This window comes from Misgurnus anguillicaudatus, unplaced genomic scaffold, assembly GCF_027580225.2.
Source record: "Misgurnus anguillicaudatus unplaced genomic scaffold, ASM2758022v2 HiC_scaffold_29, whole genome shotgun sequence".
NCBI classification, from domain to species: Eukaryota; Metazoa; Chordata; class Actinopteri; order Cypriniformes; family Cobitidae; genus Misgurnus; species Misgurnus anguillicaudatus.
In genome coordinates, this window is record NW_027395279.1 from 3,806,841 (window position 1) to 3,827,517 (window position 20,677).

Sequence of the window (20,677 nt, forward strand, 5' to 3'; positions counted from 1 at the left end):
AAAGGCTTTCTCTCAGTTTTGTTCATGCGAGAAACCTGACAAATCTCCATATACCATGTAAATGCAGTTTTATGCATATATGGTTTATTGATTTGCATGAAAACAGGTTTCTATAATAAGCAGTCTTTAAAATAGTTATCTCCTTATTTGGTGCATGTAAACGCATTCATATTTACAGATGATTAATCTAAACAATGTGTTTGGACAATTTAATGTCTTGTCTTATCCTGAAATGGAAAGTAAACAGATTTTCCTTGTGGAAGGTTTGCATTCGTTTAAAATAAGCAAATAAAATATTTCAAATCAATATTTAATGTTCCTTACCTTAAATATGATATAAATATCCATGTAATAAGTGAGATAATATAAAAGCAGCTAAATTGCAGTTCTTATCATGAAATTTAGTACAAGATCACATTGTCGGGGCTTATTTCAATGATAACAACTGGCTGCCTATATATTATCCCTTATTTGGTCCATATATATTATAAGGGTGATTATATACATTGTTTTTCTTTTAAATTTTCAGCCTAAGTATTAAAATACTAGTTTTATAATAAAATCAATTAATATGTTAGTAGAATTACTTTTTCGGTCTACAAAAATTATTTCAAAAATTTCAGCATGCAACCTCAGATTAAAAGACTAAGGAGGCGTGCACACCAAGGAGTTTACGGCTGGCGTATTTTTTTCAATTGTTTCCAATAGAAGCGCTGCACTTTTCAAAAATGTCAGCAGCTGGCGGGTTTTGTCCATGCTATTTTCAACTTTGGGTAAAACGCTCGGCTCATCAATGTCACTTCTCACTCGGCCATCCAATCACACAAATATAACAACCACCAGACGACGCATCGTTCAATGACTGATAAACAAAGCAGAAGTATCATAATGCTTAGCTAAAAAAAGATGGCAAGCCTGCCATTTTCAGTTGCGTTTAAACGCTTCGGTGTAAGTGACACGAGTAATATTTTATTCAAGTGACCCAAAAATTTAACTAAACTTTTCATATTAATGATGCAGTTTTTACCTTCCCTATTTTGTGATGCAAACAATTCTTTACAAAATCTTTAGATGTCCACTGTGGTCATATTTATGTGTCATGTAAAAGTCAAGTCATGCTACGACTCTCATTTGCATGAGTCGCTGCACGAGTATGTCACCACCGAAATCACCTCTGAGCGGTGTCAACACGAATCGTCTGTCTCTACTTCACTTAACACCTCTCTCTCTCTCTCCTCTCTCTCTCTCTCTCTCCTCCTACACCCCCCCACATTCATTTTCACCCTTTTTGCGTTCATGCCTCCCTAGATTTCATTCCCAGCAGCTTGCAACCCCTCCTCCCCTCCCTCACTCGCATCTCCACACAAACAGTCTTCCTCACATCCCTGTCTCACTTCCCATCACATCGCCGGCTTCATCACCTCTGTCCGTGTCTCCGTATCATCCTGCCTCGCGCTCGCTCGCAGCCGTTCTCCGGCTCTCATCATCCAGCCCCCCGAGGACAGAGCTGTTTCTCATCGTCCGGCTGTGGTTCATCTCGAGGACGGGCATGGAGCACAGTCACATCTTCACCGTTCTGTCTCCTAACTCCACTTCCCATAGTCCTCGCGGTTGTCCTCTCGGACAGTTGCCTGTCATCTACTACAGTTCACTGCTCTGCCTTGGCCTGCCTGGTAAGACCGGTACATGACATGTCATTTACATTTATTATCAGACAATTGTGATTATGCATGGTTTTATGTTTTTTTCATATTGCAAGTTGACAAGTTGAACTTTAGACGCTGTAATCTTGTTTGATGACATCCTTGACAAAGTGCTCTGTAACCTTGTGAGACACAACTGTTTGGCACCAGGACTGTGGATTTTAAAGGTCACCAGTGACAATCTGTTGCGACTCGTCTGTTTCGCATCATGTCCACGGGCTGCTAATTGCATTGTAGATCGGTATAATGCCTCAGTTTTACTCCACAGATGGGAAAATTAGATGTGGCTTTGACTGCAATGACCTGAGGAGCCACTTATATGAATAATGGTACGCCTTGAGTACGCCATCGTATGAATTGGCCTCCGGTGTTAAATATGCAACCTGCCGGACACTTAAATTGCGTTTTGTCCCGGCAGAATCGGAGGTTGATTGCTCATTTGCATCTAATGGTATTATCTGCAGGTGTGACGTCTTCTGAACAATTTAATCAAATCTTCTCTCTCTATGGCACAGTTTCAACCACAAGCTGTGGAGAAAGATTCGTTTGTCAGGTTGAGATAAATCACTGCGCCCTTGAGCGACGCACTTAGCTTGAGAGGTTTACACAAATATTTGTATTTGCCATCACAGGCAATCTGTGTTCCTGTTGCACGACAGTAAGATTTTCGGGTTGGACGCAGATCGGGAGTCGAATAGAGGCACGGTGATCAGATTCGAGTCATCACACCTGCCAGTGATTCGGGTAGATGGAGGCGATAGAAGAGGCAGAAATGGAGAGCAGGTGGGAGATGGACGAGTCTCAAAGGAATCATGCATAGGACGTGACAAAAGCGTGGAGAAGGGATGGTGTGGAAAGATGAAAAGGAAAGATAGGTTGAATTAAAACAGCTGTGATTGAAGGGTTTTAAAGCAAAGGACAAATAAACCCTCTAAGTGCGTCTGGGATGTTTTCTTGTAAATTTGCATTTTTTAATCAGGCTCTTATGATTAGGTTCACTCACTTCACTTTAATTGCAATAAAAAGGTTTTTAGTCAGTAAGTGAAATGCCTTATTTTCACATATGTCACCATATAAGTATAAGCAAAAATCTCTACTTCTAAAGAAAGTCACCAGTCTGCACTTTCTAAGTAAAAGTAAAAGGTTTTTTTTTAAATCAGTTTCGGTCTATAAGCCGCTTTTTTTCATAACTGGGCTGGTGCTGTGTCTTACAGTCAGGTGTGCCTTGTAAGTCAGTATGAATTAATTTTGACATTTATGAGGCAAGAGACAACATTACCGTCTACAGCCGCGAGAGTCCGCCATATGCTGCTTCTGTATTTATGTAATTCAATGGATTCAGTAATGTGGAATGACAAGTATGCGAACTTCACGCTACTTGGCTTGTTCAGTTAATTTAGACTATTTAAGCTTCCAGGTAAGTTCTGTATGCTATGATTTATCATTTAAATAACTGATAATATTACTTTAACATACAGACATCTTTTCAGCCTGCTGTTCTGTCTGCTATTGTTTAGTTGAATAACTCGCCTTTACAGATTAAATGTCTGTTCTTCGGCTTGAATTTTGTGAAATAATTTTCTAAATAAACGCGACGTGTTGTTCACTGCGACTTATATATGTTATTTCGGCTTATACTCCGGTGCGGCTTACAGTCCGGAAAGTACGGTACCTAGTATATTTGATAAACCTCCTTTAACTGGATAGAAAACTTTTGCAACTTGATGTATGTGCACTGTCGTTCGTTCAATACTTCTTCCGTGCACTTAGAGGACTTTGCTGAAAAACCGCTGTGCCGTTTAACAGATTCTGCAAACAAACCTGCATTTTTTAATGGATTGTGGCCAGGATTATGCAAATGTGGGTTCATGATGTCACTAACCCAGGAAGTAGCTCACTTGTAGTCTATCCAGCTGTTTATTTCTAGTTTATAAGGAGCGATTTCTAAAAAAAATTGAACTTTAAACATTGTAACTTTGTAGATGTTGTTTATGCTCCAACAACAACAGTGCACCAAAGCTTTTAAACGCGTCTGAAAACACCAACCTGATGTCGACTGTGAGCGCTTGCCAGCATTTTTTCAGCTAATGATGCTTATGTTTTGTTTCCCAGTTGTTATACAATGCGCCGGTTGGTTGGTGTAGTATTTGTCCCGCCCCTCCTCCACTGTTATTGGACGGCTGAGTGAAAAGTGACATTGAAGAGCTGAGCGTTTCACTCAAAGTTGAATATCTTTCAACTCTTGGCACTCGGTGCTGAACGCGGAAAAAGTGCTGAGTGCCGGCGGTCAGCATGGAAAATAAATGGCAGCTGCTGGTGTTTTTGAAAAGCGCGGCGCTTCCACTGTGAAAACATATGATTGCCGCCAGTGTAAATGCCAAATGACCTTAACTGAAGTTAAAGCAACACTATGTAGTTTCCATGTAAATATGACTTACAGCTCCCCCATGTGGTTGAAAAGCGCAACAGTGCCTGGTATCAGACACTCTTCTGCAGGCAGGGGCGGGGCTGTGTTTCCTACCCTCCACCGCCACTTTCAGAGTGTGCTTGTAGCAGCTAGGAGGCTGCTCAGGTTGCAGCAACCGTAAAATTTGTCCAGTTAAAAGTTGTTCTATCACTGAAATAATTTTAGAGACATTATTTAAAGGTAAAAAAACTACATAGTGTTGCTTTAAAATGTAAAATGATAATAGACACAGTGTTGGGGAAAGTTACTTTTAAAAGTAATGCATTACAATATTAAGTTTCTCCTCAAAAAAGTAACTAATTGTGTTACTTAGTTACTTTTCATGGAAAGTAATGCTTACGTTACTTTTAAGTTACTTTTTCTTTCTTTCTTTCTTGCTATCTCCGTTTCTGACTCACACTGTTCCTGCTCAGAATGCATAATTCTAAATGTATAAGTTCAGTTTAATTCAGTACATTATCTTATTTTTGAATTGAATTAATTAAACTGAAAAATAACTCATATTACTTTTTTAAAAAGTAACTCAAATATTAATGTGTACATTTATAAAGTAATGCATTACTTTACTTGTTGCTTTAGAAAATAATATTATTACGTAATGCGCGTTTACTTGTAATGCGTTACCCCCCCCCCCCCCTTAAAAATTTAAAATATTTCTCATAGATTTCTCAAAGCTATTGTGTCTAAATACACAGTGTTGCCACAGATTCAGCTGTCAGTTAGTAGTCGAATGAGGTAGATGCTAATATGTTTGTGTAGAGATACGTGCCAAAAAAATAATAATTTTCTTGCAACAAACAGAAATGTTGTTTGAGTGACCACAAAAGCACTAAACTATTGGACAGAGGGTTACATTCAAGAGCCCAAATGTTCATTGATAAATCAGACACCGTGTGTGATGTAGCAGTGTGTGTTAGAGATGAACTCACCGGCCGCTGTGAATTGATTGTTAGAGGTTAAGCACATTAAGGTCACTAATTGGAGAAGGTTGATCTTATTTCATTCCATTCTGTAAAGTACAGCCGTTAAAGTGGAGACTGTTTGATTTGTGCCTTCTAGTGATTTCTATATTGGAGATGGAGGGTGTTTATCCAGAATTAATCTCTATATCACTAACGATCATTCACCAACTCCACATTACCCGCCTGCCTGCTGTTATTCCTTATCAGTGGTGGCTGGTAACTTCTCTTCTGAGGGAAATATATGTTTGGTGCGTCATGTTAACCATGCGTCATGTCAAAATACGTACCTGCTGCACACGCGTCGAAAGGGTTTATGATTAAAGAGATGCTCACGTTTACAAAATACTTACAAGGCGCTCACTTAACACTAAACTCTGATTACACAAGCGTGTCTTTTATCATAAACCCCTTTGAAGTGTCTGCAGCAGGCACGTATTTTGAAATGACGCGCTGAACACATTATGACATGATTAGCCACACACATAATGGACTAAATAAATGTTTTGAAGAGCTTTGTCCTCAAAAAAGAAGTCACCGGCCACCACTGTTCCTTAGTTAAGAGGTGAAGCCAATGATTTCCAATTCAGGAAAACGATCGGAGCGGTTGCTGTCTGAATGAGAAAAGTGTTTTTGTGAGAGTATTCGCATTTGTGTCATGGATGTTGAGAGCGTGTGAGTGAATCTATTTTAAGAGGTTTGCACTTTCACAGTTTGAGAGTCTTATTGGAAATCTTATTTCAAGTATCATTTATGTATATACATTCAAAAGAAATACAAATGATCTTCTTGTTGTCATACAGTAAAAGTATAGAGCTATACATTTTGAGTGCATGTTTTTGATTTGATTTCTTATTAAGACCTCAAATTTTTCATTGCACATTAATTCATCTGAAGAGGTTAGAGGAGACACGTGTGAGAATATTGGGGTCTTTAAAATAAACGGTTAATCTTCTCTATTCACATGCTGCTATAGTGAGCTCAATTTTTTAATATAAAGCCAGATAAATAATTAAGTATGTTTGTCCCTTACAGAAATACAGTACGCTTGAAAAATTATGTTGAGTTGTTTCAGCCCATGATTAGCCTACTAGAAACCCAACTGTTGGTTTAAATGAATCTATATTTGACCAAACCAGGAGGTGAAATAACTCATTTCAACGCATTTTGGGTTAAAGTTAACCTAAACCCAGCTGTTGGGTTTGTCCTATTGTGCAGTTTTATCTCTAGTACAGGAGATGATTTTAACATAGGTAGTAGGTCAATGTTTAATTATAATTAGAAAAAGTAATAAACAGATTACAATCTATAAAATAACCAAAATGAGACTGAATTAAATCAAATATTTTATTAAGTTTTAAGCCTTAAAAGAGAGAGATGACAATTGGTGCATTTCAATTAAAGATTAGCGCAAAACTATAGCGTTCTAAATGCGTTTTCATTGCGACTAAAAAGTAATTTTGTGGTCTCAAACACCATGGCAACAACAAGCACATGACATCAAAATCCTTTGAGAGCGACTCGAAATAATACAGAGCAGTCAACTTCCGAATTACTCTCGCATTTTTTTTTGGTCATGTGCTAGCTGATTTTTGTGATGTCACAAAGTCGAACCAACCTCTTGTGTCTTGTCCTCCAATCAAACATACCACGCTATGTTTAAAGAATGATCATGCGACTGTTTTGCGATATATTCCTTTTCCGAATTGTTTAAAAACTTTTTTGCGATGGCGTTGTATGTTTGATTGGAGGACAAGAGTAGGTGTGTTCGACATCAAGAACTGACAAGCTCATGACCTCGAAATATTGCAAGAACAATTCGGAAATCGACTGCTCTGTATGCTTCCAAGTTGCTCTTGCGGTATTTTGATGTCATCCACATTTTTTTAAACGCTTTGTAATGCATATAGTGAACTGTGTACAGTATGCAAAAAAGTTGTATGCCAGTATTCTGAAAAACGACACACACACACTGCCTAAATAGAAACAAAGCAGACTGTGTGGTTAAAATGGGTTGCTCCTGTTTACGTCCCCAGAGACAGGAGTCAGGTGAAATCAATACGTTTACAGAGTTGACCACAGCTTAATGGAAATGTCAGGAAATGCACAACCTTCAGCCGCAGTAGATTCAGTTTTGTTTGCCTAAACATGCTGCGTTCTCAGCAGGGAAGATTAATTCAGTCAAAGAGAAATCCTGAGACAACTGTACAAAGACAGAAAAGTAACAGCAGAACAGCAAGGATAAAAGAATAAAAGAGAGATTTGAGAGTACAGCCAACTGTTTAAAAAACTGGATTTAATGTTTGACTACACACTGCTAGACATAATGTAGACAAAAAAGTCTGAAACACAGAGACTATAGACAGACACACACATCATCACTGATGTTTAGCACACAGTCTGCACTCAACTTTAACACTCACTTAAATGAATGGGCAAAGTAAATGAACGAAATGAGGCACTTTTCACTAATAGCTTTACATTAAAGCACAAATCATGAATTTTGTTACTATTAAATGTGTTAGATAAAGTCTTAGGTAACATAAAATATAGCTTTCTTAAAGTGCACTGTATCTTTGTACCAGACACTTTTTCAGTGTTGTAGTCAAGACCAACTAAACTGAGACAAAGCCCAGAGGGTGTCGAGATCAAGACCAAGACTTTAGGGGCTGAGACCAAAACAGGACAGAGACCAAAGACACTCGAGACCGATACAAGACCAAGACCATCAAAGAATTTATGGAATTATTGTGGATGGATATTGTAGGCCTTTGTATTATTTGTTGACAAATTTCTTTTTGGACAATCCCCCATTCAGCTCTTTACGGGCACAACAGTAACAAAAGAAATCAAATAGGAAATAAGTCAATTACCCCATTCACACAGACCTTTGGTCCCAGAAAATACCCGTAAAATTGCCAGACATGCGTCTGTGTGAACACAAACACGTTCCGTAAATCTTCTGAGATCGTTGCCAGAAAGAGGACCTAGTAAGATACATGGAAACCCCTCTGTGTGAACAAGAAGCCGAAACAATGCCGTAATGAGCGTGTCGTAGTGAGGAGGACTTTAAACAGGTCACGTGTCTTTCCGGGACCTTGCAGATGCCGGCAAATCATGGCAGTGTGAATGAACAAAAAAAATCTAACGATCCCGGAAAATTCCAGGATGCATTTTCCGTGTTTTTTCCGGAATGTCTATGTGAAAAGGGTTAATGATTGCTTTTAAAGCCAGACATTTTTCATTTATTAATGATGTTATAAAACGCATAAATCAGACAATGCACCAGCAATTTAGGGTAATTCCCTTACCCAGTCGCACAAGGTTTCGTGATATAGTCACGTAAATGTTTGATTATTTTTCGTGATATTATCACAATTTTTTTTCGTGACCGTATAGCGAATTCCTGTTTTTGTGTGATTATCACGTATTGGTTAATAAACTGTTTTGTCCTATTTTCTTACCATTGTCGTTTCGGTTTAGGGTTAGATTTGGTGCTTGCATCAGAATGTCACTTTATGTATTGGTTTATACTATTTTTTCTGATTTCTTTTTTTATATGTCGCCTGGCATTAGGGTTAGAGTTGGGTTTGGGTATGGATGTCATTTTATGTAAATCTAAACTTAAACCGAGGCGAAAATGGTAAGAAAATAGGACAAAACAGTTGAGAAACCAATACGTGATAATCACACGAAAACAGGAATTCGTTATACAATCACGAAAAAAAATGCGGAAATTCGTGATAATATCAAGAAAAAATAATCAAAAAGTTACGTGACTATCGACTGATATAACGAAATTTCGGGAGACTGGGCTGAATTCCCCCAGTTGTGGTCTTGACCAGTCTTGAAATAAAATCCAGAGACCATGAAGTCTGAGACCAAGACAAGACTGAGACCAAAGACAGCCAAGATCAAGACCTTAAAGATCAAGATACCGGTCTCGAGTACTACAAACAACCCTTTACCTCAGAGATCTTCATCTTCTTTCTTGACTGTATCCATCAATTACAAACATACATCAATGTCATCAACTGAGTGACAGCTCAACTAAATCTATAATGCTGTTACTTGCAACCCAGTTATCTGTACTGGCATAGCGTTTGGTTGTTTTTTAACTAATTTGACAAGTGTCACAGCTTAAGCTTAAAGAGAACCTATTTAATTGCTAAAAACAACGTTATTTTGTGTATTTGGTATAATGCAATGTGTTTGCGTGGTTTATGGTTAAAAAACACATTATTTTCCACATACCGTACATTTTGGTAGCTCCAGATATCCCTGCCTTTCTCAAACGCTCTGATTTTGAAAAGCTCTGTGTCCCTGATTGGCCAGTTAATCTGTAGGTTGTGATTTTTTTAATTTGACGCTCCTTACCAGGCTTTACGTTTTTTCTACATCACCAATCCCAGGAAGTAATTTGTTGCCTACAATCCGTGTGTTTGTTGTAGTTCAAGAAAAGAGATTTACGTTGGAGACGATGGGCTCTATCTTACACTCGGCGCAATGCAGCGCAATGAGCGACGCAAAGTGTCTTTTGCTAGTTTCCACCCTGCGCAATTATAATTTTCACGTTTAGCGCCGCATTGTATAAATAAATAACAAATGCATTTGCGCCCCCTTTTGCGCCCATGGGCATTCTGGTCTGAAAACGAGGTGTGTTCAGGCGCATTGACCAACAAAAACCTGCTCTAAAGTCTAAAGTCAATGGCGCAATATGTTTTTTTGTTATTTAAAAAGCGCATTAGTAATATGCCCCTATAAACGGGAGGACAACGCGGGTTTGATCATCACACACATAAATGCACAGTAGTACAAAAAAGTTTTTAAATATGAAAGATTAAAGGATTAAATGTAAAAGATTCTTATTGAGTCTCTTAGACATAAATGAGGACTAATTATGAGACGTTAGAAGGCGCAAAGAGCTGCATCACCTGCAGCCTGGTAAGTAAATAAATGCTTTGCTTTAAACAAATGCATCTATTTTTAAATGTTTTTAAATGCTACCTCACGGATTTACTGTATATGATGAATCTGTACCTTTTTAAGTAATGCTTAAAAAAACTGACGCTGTCCAAGTGCTGAACCTTGAGGAGGGCCGTTTGTAAATTCTTTATCTCCTGTTTGTAACAAATAAAGTATTTTTACAGTACACACCTTTTCTTACATACTTGTAATTTTTTTTTATGATATTGGATAGCCATACATTTAAAGCAACTATAAGCCTGCTTTTTTACTTCCATGACTAAAAGAAAACGGGTTTTAAAGGTTTTAATAAAAAAATAACAATTTCAATAAAAGTGTAAAACAACACAATTATTTAACATTAATCTTAAACTGGGGATCTTCTTCCTCCGCTTAGTTTTTCAGTTTACAAACTCTAAAATAGGGATTAGACATAGCGCCAGCGCAACAGGCTTTTAAAGGGGATGAGAGCTGAGAGTCTCATTGGTTTATTGCACGTTACGCCCAAAATACTCCCATTGCTCATTTAAAAAATAGGACCAACCCTTTTCGACCTTGCGCTCGGCGCACAAACCATTTTTCCCGTCGTTAAATTAGCAAAAGTGGATTCGGGCACGCCCATTTAGACGTTGCGCTGTGCGCTTTAGACAATGCGCTTAGATCGTTAAAATAGGGCCCGATAACTCGCGTCATTGTTTACTTTGTACATTTTGCATATTGTTAACACGTACTAATACACACGTACACACCAAAGGAAATTTAAAAACATGAATTGGACAATAGGTGCTCTTTAAGAAAAGACAAAATATGAGATCTAAATTTTAAAGCCAGAAAGTACAAGGAAATACGCAAAGTACACAAAATACATGAAAATACAAGACAAGACTATCAATAGCATAATGTAGAGAATACTCCGCTTTAATAAAGTAAAACTGATCCAGAAACAGAATTTCGACACAAAATTCTCAAATTGGGCTCAGGCTGACAGAAACACCAAGCTTTCGAAGATCCTTCCAGAACCGACTTATATGAGCTATGCTATCCTCGTTATTAATAAAGCTGTATGTCTACTGTATGTGAAAAATGGCTCATCTGTTTTTATTTCCCCTGGAGCCGTTTGTACAAAACATCAAAGGTTGAAACATTTTAATGAAACTCCACTAAATCTCCTGAGCTATGTAAGAGAGCAACCATGTTCCTCTGGGAGCGAAGCTTGGTGGATTGGATACGATAAGAAATTACACTGTGAAAGAATTTCATGCTTTTTGTGTCCGTGTGAACTTCAGGAAAGGTAAAACATGACTTGCATCTTAAAACGTAATTACGCAGACCGTGCAAAGTTGTTTCTGTTGCTTGTGTGTCTGCCAGCATTTATGCAAATGTGAAAATGTAAAACTTGAGTGCAATTTGTAATCAGATGATGTTCTGAAACTGTAAGATGCAAATTCCCAAACTCCAGACTGGCATATGTGATCCAAATCTTTGTTAGCAGTGTGATGGGCTTTCAGACAGGTGTGTTAAAACACTGTGGACAAAGGTAACGTAAGACTCGGGTGATGGTAGTGGATTCACTGAAGAAAAATTAGATGCAAATTATCATAACATTTTTCAGTCTGTGCTTCTGTATAGTGCAGTAGAGCATTGCGTTAGCGGTGCAAAAAGTCAAACAGTAGGTTTGATCCCAGGGAACACACATACAGATAAAAAAACTACACATTGTAAATCACTGTAAGTCGCATTGGATAAAATCATCTGCCAAATGCATAAATAAATGAATGAGTCTCATTAGTGTGATCTTGTAATCTTGAATGAACAAATATTTCCCAAAGCAAATATAGTTCACATCATCACAGGCTATCAGGATGAATCTGGGTTAGGGAAGGAATTACAAAGGATGTGTGCTTTTAATCAAACATGCACTTTTCAGGTCAACATACTCACCTCAAAATGTTTCCCGAGATCTTTTGTAATGAGGCTTTGCCCTCCATGTGTCCTCTACCGCTGTGTTAAATCGTTTGGCTTAAATAATGGCAGCACTTTTGTGCGTGCACTCTTTTTATCACATAGAAAGGTCTCGACAATCTCTGGTCATTTCATCTACCTTTAGATCTCACGTTGCCTGTGCGTGGCCTGTGGAACAATACAGGTTTGGTTGAAAGAGTAAGAATGGGTGGATGAGAGGGTCTGGGCATCCTTGGTTCCCTAAGTGCAGGTCATTGTGACATGTTTGTTAAGTGCTGTGTAAGCACCAGAGATTGGATGTAATTGTGCACTTGTTGCCACTGCTTCTTCAGTCTTTCTTTATTGAAGGTCACAGACAGACAGGAAGGGTCTCACAGGGTCAAGTGCTCACATGTGTGTCACAGGTTTCAAACGTGTGTTAACTTGAGCACGTGGGTGAATGAGAGCACTTGCATGTGAATATGAGCACTTATGTGTGAATCCGAGCGCATGTGTGTGAATGCGAGTGCATGCAAGTTCATGCGTGTGAATGCAAGTGCATGCATGTGAATGTGAATTCATGTGATTTTCAGAGCTTATGTGTGAATGTGAGCGCATGTGTGTGAATGCAAGTGCATGCAAGTTCATGCATGTGAATGCAAGTGCATGCATGTGAATGTGAATTCATGTGATTTCAGAGCTTATGTGTGAATGTGAGCGCATGTGTGTGAATGCGAGTGCATGCAAGTTCATGCCAGTGCATGCAAGTTCATGCCAGTGCATGCAAGTTCATGCCAGTGCATGCAAGTTCATGCGAGTGCATGCAAGTTCATGCATGTGATTGCCAGTGCTTGCACGTAAATGTGAATGCATGCGTGTGTATGCGATTATATGCATGTGACTGCATGTGCGTGGCCGTTATTGCATGCATGTAAATTAATGTGCGTGAATGCGATTACATGTGTATGAATGTGACTGGATGCATGTAAATGTGATTGCATGTGTGTGATTGTGGTTGCATGCACGTGGTTGCGATATTGGATGCGTGTGAATGTGACTGCATGCGTGTGAATGTGAATACATTCGTGTGAATGCAACTGCATGCATGTGGATGCCATTGCATGTGTGTGTAAATTCATGTTGTTAGCGCATGCATTTGTCTGACTGACAATGCATGCATGTAAATTGAAGGTTTGTTTTAATGTGAGTCCATGTGTGCATGTGAGCGTGTGTTTGCATGTCATTGCATGTGTGTGAGCGTAGGTGTATATGTGTGAATGTCAGTGAATCTGAGCATGTGTGTGAATGTCATGGCATGTGTGTGACCTATCTGCAGCACTCGCATCCATAACGTCTCTGCATAAAATTGTGCAGCTTTTAACTTCTGCTCTCTTCATTTCTTCTCACAATCCACAGCAAACATCTTGACGGTGATCATCCTTTCCCAGCTGGTGCTGCGACGACAAAAATCATCCTACAACTACCTACTGGCCCTGGCTATAGCTGACATACTGGTCCTGATACTCATCGTGTTTGTGGACTTTCTGTTGGAGGACTTCATTTTAGGTGCTCCTCTGCCTCACTCCCTCAACAAGGCTGTGCAGGTCCTGGAGTTCTCCTCCATCCACACTTCCATCTGGATCACGGTGCCCCTGACCATAGACAGATACATCGCTGTGTGCCATCCACTACGCTACCACACCGTCTCGTACCCGGCCCGAACTCGCAAAGTCATCCTGGCCGTGTACGTTGGCTGTCTGATCAGCAGCACTCCATACTATTGGTGGCCAGAGCTGTGGCACGGGCTGCCAGGAGCCAGCGGCGGTGGGCGGAGCAGCGCCGGGCAACATGTGCTTGTGTGGGTCCACTGTGCCACGGTCTATCTGCTCCCCTGCTCTGTATTCTTCTCACTCAACGCCATCATCGTACGGAAGCTTCGTTGCCGGCGTAGCTGCTTCCGTCTGCGTGGCTACTCCACTGGAAAGACCACGGCAATCCTGCTGGCGATCACCTCTGTGTTCGCCGTACTGTGGGCGCCACGCACTCTCATGATCCTCTATCACCTGTACACGAAACAGCCAACGTTGCCAGCAGACGCCCGGCTACTGCACCTGGTCACGGATGTTGCAAACATGCTCGCATTGCTCAACACCGGCGTCAACTTCTTCTTGTACTGTTTCATCAGCAAGCGCTTTCGCAGGATGGCCGCCACGGTGCTAAAGGCTTTGTTCCGATGTCGGAAACAGCCACCACATTTTTACGCAAGTCACAATTTCTCCATCACCAGCAGCCCGTGGATCTCACCAGCAAATTCCCACTGCATCAAGATGCTGGTGTACCAGTACGATAAGAACGGCAAGCCCGTCTGCATATCTTCTTGAACGCCATAATGTACAAAGGCTAGTGAGTCTTCTGGCAAGCTCGAGGAGAAGTCTTGCCCAACCTCGGGAAGAAGGTTAGTGATGGTGAGCAGATGGCACCAACTGGGTTTTTGAAAGTGCCTCAATAAGAAATCCAGGTTCAGAGATATCTGAGGGGGTTTAAAGGCCAAGAATGTGGTTCAGAGTCTTCTTAGGCAAAAACAAACCGGCCAGTAAGCGATGGCGATGCCTTTCAGGATATTAATGCAAAAAAAAGGTCTTGACGTCAAAATCAACTTGTGACTCGTGCTCTAGGTGAAGACAACCAGTATACCCATCAATACATTTGAAGATTTTGGAGTCTCCAGCATGCTGTTTTTAGTTAAATGCACACCAAAGCAACATTCACTAATGGAGAAAGAAAATGGACATGTCCTCAATGACATGTTACTGTATGTGAGCCATCTTTAGACTCTCACCTTTCAAGACCTTTGTGACATTAAAAAAACAATGCTGGTCTCCAAGGGCCGATCGCAAACAGCACAAGCTCTTATTAAAGAATCCTCCCTTTAGATATGCTCAGATACTGCTTTGATATCGCTGTCTGATGAAAAATGATGACACAACATGAATACACAGACTCTGCATTAAAAGGCTTGTGGTGCAACTGACTGTTAAATGTTAGAATAAAGGCAAAAAATACATAGTGTTCATGATCTTTTCAGCCAATATAGACTTTCATTATGTGGAAGGATTTCCTTTCGAAAAATAATCAAGACTTTGTTACTCCTAGCACACAAACACATCAACACACTTCTTTGTCCTTTGCAGCCCCAAGAAAAGAGAAATGGGATTGAAAGCACTTTCCAAATAAATCAATCCCTTTCTCTGGAGTGAACTACTGGGGAAAACCACCTTCATTTATCTTCGCAGAGTCTGCCATCCGGAGCGCTTTAACAGCGGGTCATATCAGAGACATATTTAAACTATACACTACGTGTGCATAGATAAGGTCGACAACTTAAATGTGTGGCCTCTGTTTAGACAAGGTCAGAATCAGAACAAGATTCATTTATCAAGTGCGCGCACACACAAGGAATACCCAGGAAGCAATTATGCATTTAAAAGACGTCCAAACACCGCACAGATGTCTAGGCTAAAGCAAGGCAAAATTTGCTGGCTGTTAGTGAAAATTTAAAGGGGAAATTTGACTTTTTGACTTTTTTCATATTTAAGTGCTATAATTGGGTCCCCAGTGCTTCTACCAACCTTGAAAATGTGAAAAAAGATCAACCCAGTAACTTAGTTTTGGTAAACCATCCTCTGCAAGCATGTGAAAAATTAGGTCATTGAAAATTGGCTCCCCTTGATGATCTGCACTATCCAACCACGGCACCATCTGGGGACACCAAAGATTTATTTGACATCTTAAAAAAGTCTTATGAAATGCCCTTTAATAGATATCGAATCATAGCCCAAAAATAAATGAAATAAAATAAATAAATGAAACCAAACCCCTTGTAATCACTGTTGACTTTATATCATACATACCACAAGTTATTTGAGCAAAAATCCACGTATTTTAGCAAAAACGTATGGAGCCCCTAAAGGGGCATGGAGAAAAAATTAAAGGAACAGTATGTAGGATTGTGGCCAAAACTGGTATTGCAATCACACAACTGGTGGCCAATACACAACATGACAACATAAACATCAGTTGAGGGCTGCAACTCCACTTTTTAAATGACAATATCCTGGCCGGACCACTGTCAGTGATATAAGTATTTGAAATGAAAATGGTCTCTTAATGTCTAGTGACATATCAGGGCCATTTTATGATTAATTAATATACATTTCTTACATACTGTTCCTTTAAATATAGTTTAGATTCGCGTGCACACGTGAGACTATCGAGTGCTCACGTGCAACTATCGCGTGCGCACGTGAAAGCGAAAGTTTCATGTGCACACGCAAAACTAAACTTTAAAAAAAAATCTGCACATGAAGGTTTCGCATGAGCACATGAAAGTTTCACATAAGCACGCGCAAATTTCACGCGAGCATGCACAATTTTTACTTAAACACGTGAAAGTTTCACGTGAGCACATGAAAGTAAACTTTAGATTTTTTTAACTCCAATGTCACGTAACCACATTCAAGTTTATTTTCGTTAGATGTGCGTTACTCATACTATATCAGGTCTATAGTTAAAGGACAAGTTCGGTATTTTACACTTAAAGCCCTGTTTTCCGATTGTTTATGGTGAAATAGAACGGTTTTGACTGAATTTTCGACATATGCAGCTGCCCTGAGAATTTTCGCTTGTTTGCGTTTCACCTCACACCTCTACAATGGGTTTAATGGTGCACTGGAACAGTCCTTCCTAAAATGCATTTAACTTTCGTTTACAAAGACGTGAAACTCACCGAGTGGTCAGGGGTGTTCACTGATATGCTCACACAAAAATCGCTGCAAAAGATGCTTTCCAACAGCTGTTTTAGCATTCGTTGTTAACTTGTGGACCTATTTTTTCAAACGCCTCACACGTGTACATTCTTCCGCTTAGAGCTTGAATAATAGACACTCCGGCCCAGTTGGTGGCGCTAATCCGCCATTGCCAATTGCAAGAATAGAAACAAAGTTCCCGGCGCGGAGTAATACCATACATCACAGCACAACTAATACAAGTCAATGGAGTTGGCAAAAACTACGATAAAACCTGTTGGAATGCGTATTTTGCAGCGATTTTTGTGTGAGCATATCAGTGAACACCCCTGATCACTCGGTGAGTTTCACGTCTTTGTAAACGAAAGTTTAATGCATTTTAGGAATGATTGTTCCAGTGCACCATTAAACCCATTGTAAAGGTGGGAGGTGAAACACAAACACACGGAAATTCTGGGGGCAGCCGCATATGTCGAAATTTCAGTCAAAACTATTTCATCATAAACAATCTGAAAACAGGGCTTTAAGTGTAAAATACCGAACTTGTCCTTTAACCTAAATGAAATAATGTAATGACGACTATTGCTTGCTGGGTAAGGTTGTGTTCTTGTTCAACAAGGAAAACTAAGCACATGTTGCTGCTTTGGTGATCAAATATAAATGACATAAATGTGATTCCTTCAAAAGCAAAGGAGAAATAAGAAATGGACGCATTTTCATTTAAATCAGTATCAAAGTGTTGTAGCTTTTAATCCATGTCTGTTAGGTTTGAGACCATCTACAGGTGTATTCATAGGGTGTCTTTACTGTCAGTACTGTAAACCAAAAATTGATCTTGTTCATAGGTGCTCATACAAATGTTTGTCAGATCAAATGCCTCTTATACCAGTAGCAAATAGCAAAACATGGGCTTTATGTAAACTAGGTTGACTGAAATAAGGACAAAAACCCTTCAGTTTTAACATGTCAAAAGATTAAATAAACAATTTATGAGCCTTTCTGTGAAATCCAGGTTAAAGTCTCATAATCTAATGATGAGATTAGGAGCAAGTTTAATTTTAATCTTTGACATGATCTTACTCGGTCAGTATTAAAGATGCGTTTATAGGAAACTTTAGCTGGGTTTTCACAAGCAAGGTCAAATTTCATAGAGTCTGTGTAATGAAGTGTTTTAATATGCAATTATTTGGTGAAGCAGTCTGTATTAACACAAATGGATTATTATTGCTATTGTGATTGGTTATATTAAAGTGAAATATGAATCTGTACCGAGCTCTGAGCTATCCGCTGCCTTTGGGCCGGATGCGGCACGGAGTCGTCTGCGGTCTGCGTAGGGTTTGCATAACCTGTGTCATGTTAGTGAAACGGACAAAAATCATATATTATTATGTGTTAAATGCTATTTTAGATATGTACCGAATACAGTATTAAGCAAAACTATAAACTAGATTGGACAGCTGCTGGTAATGTGTCTACAGACAGATTTGTATCATCTAATTTACCCCTGTTTGTCATTCAATATTGTATTTTAATAAAGACAGTGTTCATATTTCTCCCATACTTATGCTTTATAAAAAATTGAGTTGGTTTATATGGTTGGGTAAATATTGGAGAAAACCAACAGTTGGGTTATAATAAACCTATGCTGGGTTGTTGTAACTTCTTAGCAAACCATGGATTGAAACAACCCAGTATAGAGGTTATGGTTTGTTCAGTCCAATATTTTTGCATTTATTAAAGATGAACCTGGGCTTGTATAGATTCCTGCAAAAAATCCAGATTATTGAATTGAACGTGAAGGGCCATTAAAAATGACTATATGTGCTATATGACCAGCATTTTCTTCATCTTTGAAGCACCATAGGGCTTTTTGTGATGAGCGTCTGGCCGTGAAAGATTTCTAGAAATCATTTTAAGCCACGGCTCGCCTTCCTGCAAAAAAAACGAACCTTGCATGAAAATATTACAAGGTATGAAAAATTCAACAAGGGTGATGAACCCTTAGACCTGTGTGCTATTATCCACTTGTGTGGTTTGGGGGAATTAAACATGTTTTAGCATATACCTGAAAAACAATGTTGAAGATACATCTTTGATATGTGTATGAAAATGTCTGTGTCCAAATGTGAAACATATTTAATATAGTGATGTCAAGCGATTAATCGCATTCAAAATATACGTTTGCATAATATATGTTTCTTAAATACGTACATGAATGTGTGTGTGCATTTATAATTATGCACAGTACACACATATTATACAAACTTTTATTTTGTATTTTGATCATTTTATTATTATTATTTTTTCCGATTAATCGCGATTAATCGTTTGTCAGTCCTAATTTGCATTATTTCCAAACTACAGAAATTGTTATTTATTTTCTTTAAGAACGTCTGATCAGTGAATTCATCTTTTTATCTGTGCACCATGTGAATGTATTTGTGTATTTTATGTGGTGGAAGATGGCATGCAAATTAATCTTGAACATGTATGCTACTTTACCTAATGTTTAAAAAACTCATTTGGCTCATTTATATACTTGACTGTCTTGCAAATAAAATGAAATATATATTCACTAAGACCATGATGTATACTTTAATGTTTTATGATGTTTTTCATCATGAAGAGGCATGAAATAATGTAATTCTAATGGTTTTAAGACATTTGCTCTACAAAAATCTTTTTATTTTTATTTTGGGATAAAATATAAAGTTGAGGGTGTAACTTGAGTTTCATTACTGTGCCTCCAAGTAATTAGTGCACCAGTAGGCCAAGCAAAGTCAATACAAAATTTTGATTAACAATCCCATCTCTTTCTCATTCTTCTTGAAGTCTTATTTTCGCCCAGGCAGAATTTTCGTGACAACTCGCAGTTTATTGAGTTTGACGGCCACAAGCTTGTCACCGAGCGTGCTTCATCACCCTTGACACATACCAGTCAATCTCCACAAGGCCACAGATCCAAAAGCTCATTTTTAAGGAGAACGTCTGGGCTTGTCAGCCCCAGGGATCAGCCGCCAAAAAAGTCCTCATTCAACGTTGATGTTAAAGGCTGAATAAAATGAAGTGGTGCTAAAGCACAGCTGAGGGTCTCAGACTCCACAGCAGCGTTTAACCCATGCTGGAAAATGTGAATATGAACAAAGTCACGTTTTCTAACTAACAGCAATTATATAACACAGGGGTATCAAATTTCCTGCTTATGATCCTGATGAAACACCTGATCCAGCTAATGAACCTCTTCAGAAGTATTACAGTATTACAGGACGGTGTATTTAAATATGGTTGCAGATGATCTATGCAGGAGATCTAAGAGCTAGATCAGACAACTGCGCTATAATAAAACGTGATGTACACATTGTGAAACTATTTCTTCAAAACCAATTTTGAAATTTGTGCATTTGGCAGATCCTTTCATACAAAGCAACATACACGTGCATTAAACTACATATATCTGTATCAGGAAGAGTGACAAAAACGGTTTGGTAAGATATGAAATTCAAGAATCTTTTAAAAAAACTTTAAAAGCACGCATCAGGTTTATTTCAATGCACATAGTGTATTTATGTTAATTTTATGCAATAAAAAGGTACATTTGCACCATTTTTATGAAAATTAAGACTGAATGGATCTAAAAATGTCAAATGGTGTAACCGCCAATTGCGCCAAAGAATGAGAAATAATAAAAATATTTTATCCACCTTGATGGCATGTAAGCATAAAAAAAATTAAAAAATTATTAGTAATTTCTGTTTTCTAAATTATCTTTGAGAAATTGTGTAAAAATGTAAAATATATATATATATTACACTAAACTAGGTGATTATATTTTATTCC

At 38.7% G+C, this 20,677-nt stretch overlaps 1 protein-coding gene across 1 annotated transcript; it reads left to right on the top strand.

Annotated features, from left to right (window-relative positions):
- The first annotated feature begins 1,301 nt into the window (after nt 1-1,301).
- LOC141349001 (probable G-protein coupled receptor 139) lies at nt 1,302-16,383 on the top strand. Its single transcript, XM_073865162.1, has 2 exons — nt 1,302-1,673; nt 13,452-16,383. Exons 1-2 carry the CDS (start codon nt 1,550-1,552, stop codon nt 14,414-14,416), a joined length of 1,089 nt encoding a protein of 362 aa, XP_073721263.1. The 5' UTR covers nt 1,302-1,549; the 3' UTR covers nt 14,417-16,383.
- The last annotated feature ends 4,294 nt before the right edge of the window (nt 16,384-20,677 follow it).

What these genes read in the sequence shown, in the direction of transcription:
- LOC141349001 (XM_073865162.1), top strand. Translation starts at nt 1,550, where the DNA reads ATGGAGCACAGTCACATCTTCACCGTTCTGTCTCCTAACTCCACTTCC. An exon ending in GCTCTGCCTTGGCCTGCCTG is followed by an intron (nt 1,674 to 13,451) that starts GTAAGACCGGTA and finishes CACAATCCACAG; the next exon opens with CAAACATCTTGACGGTGATC.